This window comes from Gigantopelta aegis, chromosome 5 (genome assembly GCF_016097555.1).
Source record: "Gigantopelta aegis isolate Gae_Host chromosome 5, Gae_host_genome, whole genome shotgun sequence".
In the NCBI taxonomy this organism is placed as follows: domain Eukaryota; kingdom Metazoa; phylum Mollusca; class Gastropoda; order Neomphalida; family Peltospiridae; genus Gigantopelta; species Gigantopelta aegis.
Window position 1 is genome coordinate 37,814,461 of NC_054703.1, and position 9,700 is coordinate 37,824,160.

The 9,700-nt window shown below is 41.0% G+C and overlaps 1 protein-coding gene across 1 annotated transcript; it reads right to left on the reverse strand.

Annotated features, from left to right (window-relative positions):
• Positions 1 to 2,121: 2,121 nt before the first annotated feature.
• On the reverse strand, positions 2,122 to 3,057 carry LOC121373146. Its single transcript, XM_041499600.1, has one exon. It carries the CDS (start codon positions 3,055 to 3,057, stop codon positions 2,122 to 2,124), a length of 936 nt encoding a protein of 311 aa, XP_041355534.1.
• Positions 3,058 to 9,700: the final 6,643 nt, after the last annotated feature.

The following is a 9,700-nucleotide window of genomic DNA, read 5'->3' on the forward strand; positions in this document are numbered from 1 at the left end:
TGAATGCCAGTTTTTATCATCACGTGATACGAATTTGACCAATCCAAGGGTTTATAATAAAGGGATTTTTAGAGATTTTGAATTATTGTGAAATGACACTTTGAAAAAAAAATGTATTAGCGTGTCGTTTTGAATAAACTCAAATATATATATTTTTAAATGATTATTGATAAAAGCTGGAATGGGAAATTATTCGCCACCCCCAGTTAAAGACACACAGTGAATTTTTTTTTTAGTTTTTTTTTTAACAACGCAGTTTATTGCAATTCGGCACTTATTACGAAATGACACTTTGAAAAAATGCATTTGCGTGTCGTTTTCCAATAAACTAAAAAAAAAAAAAAAAAAAATATATATATATATATATATATATATATATATATATATATATATATATATATATATATATATGTTATTATTGATAAAAGTTGGAATGGGAAATTGTTCGCCATCCCCATTTAAACACATACAGTGATTTTAAAATGATACAAGTCGTTTTCTGTTGAAACAGGCAGTTTATTGCAATTTGGCACTTTATTGCGAAATGAGACTTTGAAAAAATGCATTAGCGTGTCGCTTTGCAATAAACTCAAATATTTATTTTTGTAAGCTATTATTGATAAAACTTGGAATGGGAAATTGTTTACCACCCCCAGTTAAAGACATACAGTTTGGTGGTATTCAATTGAGCCCAGAGATCATGTTAGAGTAGTTTGGAATCGGAAATTTGAATTTTTGTTTTTTTTTGCAATTCGGCACTTTATTGCAAACTTCATCTCAAACTGCAATTTTTTGAATTGTGTGATCCCTGCTATCAAATTTCGGTACGATCAAAATATATAGATATAATGTTGTCTTTAGTTAAAAATCGACCAATGAAATTGTTCTTCGCACATAACTGTTTTATCACTTTCTCACATCGATTATCCCCCTTCGATTAAAAAATAACTCTCTTTTTTTCACTTTCTCACATCGATTATCAATCACCCTTTGGTTAATATCCTACCACTACGATACTACATACATGTAAGCCAGTGTAATATTAATATTAATACAAGTGCCTCTTAGCAATGCCAGAAGTAACTACTAAACACTCACCGACGCGTTAAGACTAAGCCCACAGCTAAAGCTGATGGGAAATGACACGGATAACCACAAGAGAGAAGCGCTGTCGCGATTGGAGAGACAAGGACTAGGATGTGGAGGTGGACAATCGGGAAGAAATGAGACGGAATTCAAAGTAGAGAAAGGGAGATTTAAAATAATATTAATAATAATAATAATAATAATAATAATAATAAAATTAAGAAGAAGAAGAAGAAAGAAAGAAATGTTTTATTTAACGACGCACTCAACACATTTTATTTACGGTTATATGGCGTCAAACATATGGTTAAGGACCACACAGATTTTGAGAGGAAACCCGCTGTCGCCACTTCATGGGCTACTCTTTCCGATTAGCAGCAAGGGATCTTTTATTTCCACTTCCCACAGGCAGGATAGCACAAACCATGGCCTTTGTTGAACCAGTTATGGATCACTGGTCGGTGCAAGTGGTTTACACCTACCCATTAAGCCTTAAACCACCTACCCATTCAGCCTTGCGGAGCACTCACTCAGGGTTTAGAGTTGGTATCTGGATTAAAAATCCCATGCCTCGACTGGGATACGAACCCAGTACCTACCAGCCTGTTGACCGATGGCCTAACCACGACACCACCGAGGCCGGTGAAAGAAGAAGAAGAAGAAGAAGAAGAAGAAGAAGAATACGATGACGAAGCAGCAGAAGGAGAAAGAAAAGAAGAGCTACAGCAACAAACACATAAAACAAATGACAGGAAACAACTCAACCATTTTATGAACTTTCTAGAGTTAGTAAACGATGCTGTTTTGTTCCCACTACTGATATGCCAGGAACTAATCAGTATGTGATTTCGTCCTTTTGGTTGGTAATCAATGGCTATAGTATAATTATATGCATCGTACAATTGTGGTCCAGTTGTGCATTCTGTAAGTAAGTAAATAAATAAATAAGTTACTACAAATAAAAGTAAAGTAACACATTGTTGAACTGCCCTCATAGTCAATGTTCGGGTGAGACTGGTGTCTGAGCGAACGCCTTCATTCAGACACATTTCTAAAACCACCACCTGCATCCGAAGTAGCAACTAACGTTGAATCGGTGCGTGAAAACGATCTGGTATTCAACTCCGTCACACTTGGCCTGGTGTCATCAGTGTTTGGAATCTGGACTGGAACTCTTAACTGATTGGCATCCTCTTCCTGTAAGTACATGCTCTTGTAATAATTCAACTTTCTCTTAATAACATTCCTGTAGTTGGCTGAACTTGCCATTAAGATGTAGAAGTTCTGTCCAAAATTGATCATGTATAAAAAGTTAAATGGCTGCACAAATTTGGCGACAGCGACCAAAGAGTTCAAATCTGATTTGGTTACTATTAGGACACCTACGACGGTGTCTACGATTGATGAAGGTAGGGTTGTTAGGAAAGCCAACATGGAGATCAGTATTAGAGGGAGAAGTGACTTGTCCAGTTTGTTGTCTCTGGAGCCAGAGCTGGTGGAGGTGAATCTCTTTCGGAAAGCAGCGCTGCGCTGGATGTGGATTCCAATCACAATGTTGAGGACGAGAATCAAAAGACAAGGAAGGTTTGAGGTGATAACCAGACGCATAAAAGCGACGTAAATGACGATGTGGTTTTCCACAAAACACGTATCTGACTTTTTGACAGTCTTCACCCCTTCCAACAGTGGCAGATTCAGTAATACGGACAAGGTAGCCAGACATGAGCAGACGATCTTTGCTTTTCTTCGCGTGCAGAATCGATCGCGTGTCAGTGGGAAAACAACACAGTAGAACCGATCCACAGTCAGTCCAACGACCAACCACGGCGACAGGAGGTTTACACTGGTCATCAAAAACATCCAAATTCTGCATGCAGCCACGTACTTCCCAATAATGTGAAATGATTCGAAGAATTTCAACGATAGCTGGATGCAATATATAATAAGAACTGCACTGTCCGAGACGGCCATGAACATTAAATAGACTGGGTAGGATAAACGATGAGAACTTTACGTCCTTCATTAACGGAAAGACCCAGGCATTTCCTATCAAGCCTATTACAATAAATACCACAGTACAGACCCAGTATGCAGTCTCCGGATTTGAGAAAATGGAGGAAAATGAGCTCGAATCTGTTGCATTGGGTACAGCATCCATATCTTTCGAGTTATCATCGTGAGTTTCGTTTAGAACCACTGTTGTTATGTTAGTCATTGTGGAATGTTGGCACCTGCAAAAATAAAACCATCTTGGCAATTGATTAAATAATAATAATAATAATAATAAGAAGAAGAAAGAAGAAGAAGAAGAAGAAGAAGAAGAAGAAGAAGAAGAAGTAGAAGTAGTAGAAAAGTATACTACTACTACTACTACTACTACTACTACTACTACTACTAATAATAATAATAATGGTGATGACCATGGTGATAACGACGATGATGATAATGATGATGACGATGATATTAACAACGATGATGGTGATGATAATACTGTTTCGACCTGAAAAGAAAGGTGTTCTTGCTTGACTTGTTTGTTTGTTCGTTGGGTTTTGTTCGTTTCTTGGTTGTTGTGGGGGGTTTTGTGTGTGTGTGTGTGTTGTGTTGTGTTTTTTTTGTTTGTTTGGGTTGGGGGTTTTTTTTTTCTTGTTGTTTGTTTGTTTTTTTGTTTGTTTGTTGTGTTGTTTGTGGGTTTTTTGTTTATTGTTTTTGTGTTTGTTTTTTTTGGGGGGGGGTTGTGGGTTGTGGGTTTTTTTTTGGGGGGTGGTTGTTGTTGTTGTTGTTTTGATGTGTCAAACAAATTACGATAACAGTTTTAGATTTGTCTATGCGTAACCTTCATGGAATCTGTAAGAGGCAAACACCTTACGGACATATCACTACATGTACCAACCCCGGCAGTTGCCCACGGCAATCAGCAATGCCGTGGAGATTGCCGTGGAGGTTTTAATTTTCTACAGTACGTTTTTGCCCAAGACTATATTCATGGTTGTTTTTGTTTATTTTGTTTTGTTTTTTCAATTCCATGTTTTATTTCCTTTGACATATTCTTAATTGCAGGGGTTGACTGTACAGAACACAGGTCAATTTAAGGCCCCAAAAGACACCAGAGCTGGGGCTGGGGCTGAAGATGTCGAGTGTGGTAACAGTCGAAACTGAATTGAATAACTGCAGATCTGGCAACTGACGACATACACTCCCCTCTGAATTCCGCGGCAAAAAAAATAAAATTCCGCGGTAAAATTTGACATATTCTGCTTTAGAATTTGATGAATTCTGCATCATATATGACTGAAAAATAGCACTTATTAATTAAAACTAGATGTTCAAAATGTTACATATTTATTTTAAACTTTTTTTTATATATTAAATAGAATGGAATTGCTGAATCCAGTTTCATATTTGTGGAATCTGTCAAAGTGTAATTGGAAGCCGTTTTCATCGGTTTCCGTAACCTACTTACCGAGCAACGATCTGAACATATCGCCACAATCCGCTGAGCTCTGTCTTGCGAGGATTACGATTCAATGGCGGAAACCTGTAATGACTTAAAAGAAAAGAAACGAATGCTTTATGCTTCTAGTTATTACTGTATCGAAAGTAAACACTAGTAAAAGTCTATGTTTAATGCAATAATTCAGAAACATGGAACATTTTGCGGTGATTTAACAAATTCCACGGCCTAAAATTATTAATTCTTCACGTGTTCTGAACGAAAAGTGATTTTTCGCGGACGAACAACTATTCTGCATGATGATGCAATCGCAGAATTCGGGGGGGGGGGGGGGGGGGGGCGAGTGAACATATAGTCAGGGGGCAGAATCCAGAAAGTGCATTATTCAGAGTGACATTTTTGTTAGAAGCTGGACACAGGCAAATATCACTTCTAGGGTCCCCATAGAGTTTCAGTAGGCCTGTTTCCAGACTGACATTTCCCAACTTTGGCAGCCATCTTGGATTTCAAAATGGCCGCTTCAAAAACTTACTTCCCTCAATATCTCCACTTCCAATCATATGATTAGCAAAATTTTGGTGTCTACCCCCATATTTATGATGGCTAGGATTCCAAATTTAATATTTTTGAAGAGTTTTGGGTAATGCATCAAGATTGCCACTGTAACAATGATTTTTTCCCCCAAATGTTACAACCCAAAACCAAGCAAATACAACACCCTACATTTTTATAGAATTGAATGCTGAAACTTATTTTATTAGTTTGCATTATCACAAAATCTTTAGTACAGCCCAGGATGTTATATGTCTTGCATCACATGACAAACATGTAATACCAAAACATCTAGGTATTGGTCTTGCAGTCCACCAGGCAACAAGATCAAAAAATCTTGTTCAGTTACTACACGCAGCTGGAAATTTGGTTAGTTATAAAGCTGTCTGACGAGCAGATACTGCGATTGCTAATGATCTTGTTTCACAGTATTATGATAGGGGTGATGTTATCATTTCCAGAGACTTCACCGCAGATAACTTGCCTGGTTATATACGTTTTGCAAATGACAACTTTGATGTTAACCCAGAAACTCTTGATGGCAAGAATAGTTTCCATGTTTCTCAAACAGTTGCATATCGACGAAGTACTCCTTCTGAAGAAACAGTAAAACTTGAAATACCACGGCGTGGGTGGGTGGGTTTATCAAAATCACTCAAAGTACCAGACACCCTATTATGTCTGAAGAGTGCTGATACGATTGATGTAAAAGTAGCACCAGTATTTCATTCAACAGTAACAGCAGATATGTTCATCTCAGACGAACAATTGGCCATTGATGCAGAGGCTAAAGATATGGTCTGGGTTGTTGAAGACTGGGAGACAAGGCGCCAATACCATTTTGGAGTGGTTTCAATTCTAAAACTGGATCAGCAGAGCCAGAGACAACAATTGTAAGTAGCCTGCCGATCACAAATGCACCAGCACATGACTTTGACACAATCTGGACTGTTATTCAATGATGCCTGGATATGATTCGGAGTCTGGGACAGCACTACACTGTAATAGCATTTGATAAACAACTAGACTGTAAAACAAAACTGCTGCAATGGAACAACAGCCATCATCTTGAATCTGCAGTTATCTTGCTTGGAGGATTCAACACCCAGCTGAATTTTGCAAGGCAAAGGTCAGCATTTCCGGTCTTGAAGACATATGGATAGATAGTAGTGTATTTGGCATCAACACATCTGAGAACATCATGAGAGGCAAAATGTTGAACCGTGTATTTCGTGCACACAAGCTAACAGTTGAATCACTGCGGATCAATTGTGGCCAAAGTTCCTAACATGGGCAAACGAATCAGACAATGGCATTGACACAGAGCTTATACAGAGGTTGTCAGATCAGGTTACTGATGGGCTACAAGTTCAGAGGGGCATGCAGGCTGGTGTTGGTGATCTCGAGGAACTCAACACAAAGTGTGAAGAATTGAGTAAACTTGTCAGGAAGTTTGACAATGACAATTCTTGGAACCTACCACTTTTATTTTGGAGATGATACACAAAATTTGTCTCTGTATTACTCCGATTTACACGTGCTGTTTGAGTTGGATAATGGCATCTGTATATATCTACATTCGCTCCCCTGATTTGCGGTCTACGATCATACCAACTACACAAGGTGGGGATCTGTCTTGCTTGTGGATATGATGCAACTTAAGACAACAGCACCAGCAGTTTATACTGTACTTCCCCAAGGCGGCTTGTTCTCAAAGAAACTGAACACATGTTCAATCAAATACCGGATGATCAAGGTTTTGATATCCTGACAAAAGATGTCTCTCAGACCGAAATACCCACAAATGCAGATCTCAAAAGGTGCACCGTTATTGATGGAATGGTGTTGATTCAAGCTGTTGGTAAACCAGCAAATGCAACCACATTCGGAGATCTTGCTGATACCTTCTTAAATTGTGTCCGGTCACAAGGAAGGGGTTCCAGTAGATTGGATATTGTGTTTGATCGATATGAAGAAAACTCTATCAAAAGTGGCACGATTGATCTTCAGTGCAGTAGTATCAAGACTGTCAGACAATTGATATCTGATAGGGATGTGAACAATCCAAGCAACTGGAAAGGGTTCATTTCCCTTACAGAAAACAAGGCTAATCTTGCTAGTTTTCTTTCTGAAGTATTGATGACTGGAGATTTTGGTGACAGCGAAATTGTGATCAGTGGCGGATTCGAAGAAACCACAACAACCTACTCTAAGATTCACCGCGATATAACATGCCTGTGTGCAAATAATGAAGACGCTGCCAGTCGAATTGTATTACATGATGCAGATACAAAGACACAAGGCTATGAAAGGACCACTATTTCCTGCAGGGATACAGATGTATTAATAATGTTTATTATGTATTCACGTGACTTGACTGATGAAATCTGGATGAAGGCTGGAACAGCTAAATCACCACGAATGATTCAAGTTCATTATCTGGAACGGACACTACAAGCCAGTTTGCTGGAATAGCAAAGATAGCATGGAAAGTATATGTCGAGAACCCAACACTTCTTCATGGGCTGTGGGTAGACCAATTGCCAGGACCTGATGTATTGTCGACTGCCGAGGAATTCGTCTGCAAATTGTATGATCCAGCTACATCATATACTTCAATTCAGGAACTGCGTTGTTCGTTATTCTTAAAATGCAAGACAAACACTGACTACTTTCCACCAACCAAGGTTGCCTTGATTCAACATATAAAAGTAGCACATTACCAGATACTAGTTGCGAAACAATGCATGGTAGCAAATCAGTCTCTCCCATCCCCACTAATGTGTGGTTGGCACATGAATGAAAACAACATGTAAACACTGCTCATGGCTATGCAGCCAAACCTATCAAACAGCTGTGCAGTAAAAACATGTGGCTGTAAGGAAGAAGGACTTCAATGCAAAACACGTGGCTGCAAATGTACTAAAAACCCATGTATGTTGTACAAGTGCCTGTGGCTACAACCAACAAAATTGGTGCCTTAACTCATATAATAGTGTGTCTATGCCTCAGCAAATGTAATCAATGATAACTTAAAACTGATACACCAGGTAACTGCACAAAAAAAAGACAATAACGCTGGTGTTTTATTCTTCCATGAGCTGTTCGCACTGTTCGAATTTTTGGAATTACGGTGGCCATATTGGAATTCATCATGATGAATTATCCCAAACCCTTCAGAGATGTCATATTCGGAATCCTAGCCAACATAAATGTAGGAATAAACACCAAAAGTATCCTCGTACGATGACTGGAAGCCGAGCTATTAAGGGAAGTAGGTTTTAGAGGCGGCCATTTTAAAATCCAAGATGGCCACCAAAGTTGGAAGATGTCAGCCTAGAGACAGGTCAACTGAAACTCCATGGACACCCTAGAAATGATATTTGCCAGTTTCCAGCTTGTAACTAAACATTTTAGGGTCGGTGCTATTTTGAAAATCTGCCTTTTGACTAATAGAACATCCGTTATAATTTGACAGCGCCAGACTGACCGTACCCAGACCCAGACTACGTTTCGGTGCGTTTTGACACTGAGAAAAAACAGTTATTCTGTTGTAAGGTAGCATGTTTTTTAAAGCTGTATCCTAACGATGCGAACGATGCGATAATATTTAAATCCTAACCGAACGCGACCATAACGACAGTCTCCATTTTGAAATTGTTATTGACAGTTGAAGCCGCCAAGTAAAACGTGTCTGATTGGTTAATAAATATAGCTCGTGTCGCGAGAGATATGTAGAAACAATTCCTGTTGGTATCGTGTCGCGCGCTCGACTACATCAATCTGTCGTGTCGTACGCGAGCGGTTGGTGTCGTGTCGCGCGCTCGTCGCGCGACGCGGGCGGTTGGTATCACGTCGCGCGCTCGACTACATCAATCTGTCGCGCCGTACGCGGGCGGTTGGTATCGCGTCGCGCGCTCGACTACATCAATCTGTCGCTCCGTACGCGGGCGGTTGGTATCGTGTCGCGCGCTCGACTACATCAATCTGTCGTGTCGTACGCGGGCGGTTGGTATCGCGTCGCGCGCTCGACTACATCAATCTGTCGCGCCGTACGCGGGCGGTTGGTATCGCGTCGCGCGCTCGACTACATCAATCTGTCGCTCTGTACGCGGGCGGTTGGTGTCGCGTCGCGCGCTCGACTACATCAATCTGTCGCTCCGTACGCGGGCGGTTGGTGTCGCGTCGCGCGCTCGACTACATCAATCTGTCGCTCCGTACGCGGGCGGTTGGTGTCGCGTCGCGCGCTCGACTACATCAATCTGTCGCGCCGTACGCGGGCGGTTGGTATCGCGTCGCGCGCTCGACTACATCAATCTGTGTCGCCGCCGGTTGGTATCGCGTCGCGCGCTCGACTACATCAATCTGTCGCGCCGTACGCGGGCGGTTGGTATCGCGTCGCGCGCTCGACTACATCAATCTGTCGCTCCGTACGCGGGCGGTTGGTATCGTGTCGCGCGCTCGACTACATCAATCTGTCGCTCCGTACGCGGGCGGTTGGTATCGTGTCGCGCGCTCGACTACATCAATCTGTCGCTCCGTACGCGGGCGGTTGGTATCGCGTCGCGCGCTCGACTACATCAATCTGTCGCTCCGTACGCGGGCGGTTGG

Coding starts and splice junctions, on each gene's coding strand:
- LOC121373146 (XM_041499600.1), bottom strand. CDS start 3,057: ATGGCCGTCTCGGACAGTGCAGTTCTTATTATATATTGCATCCAGCTA.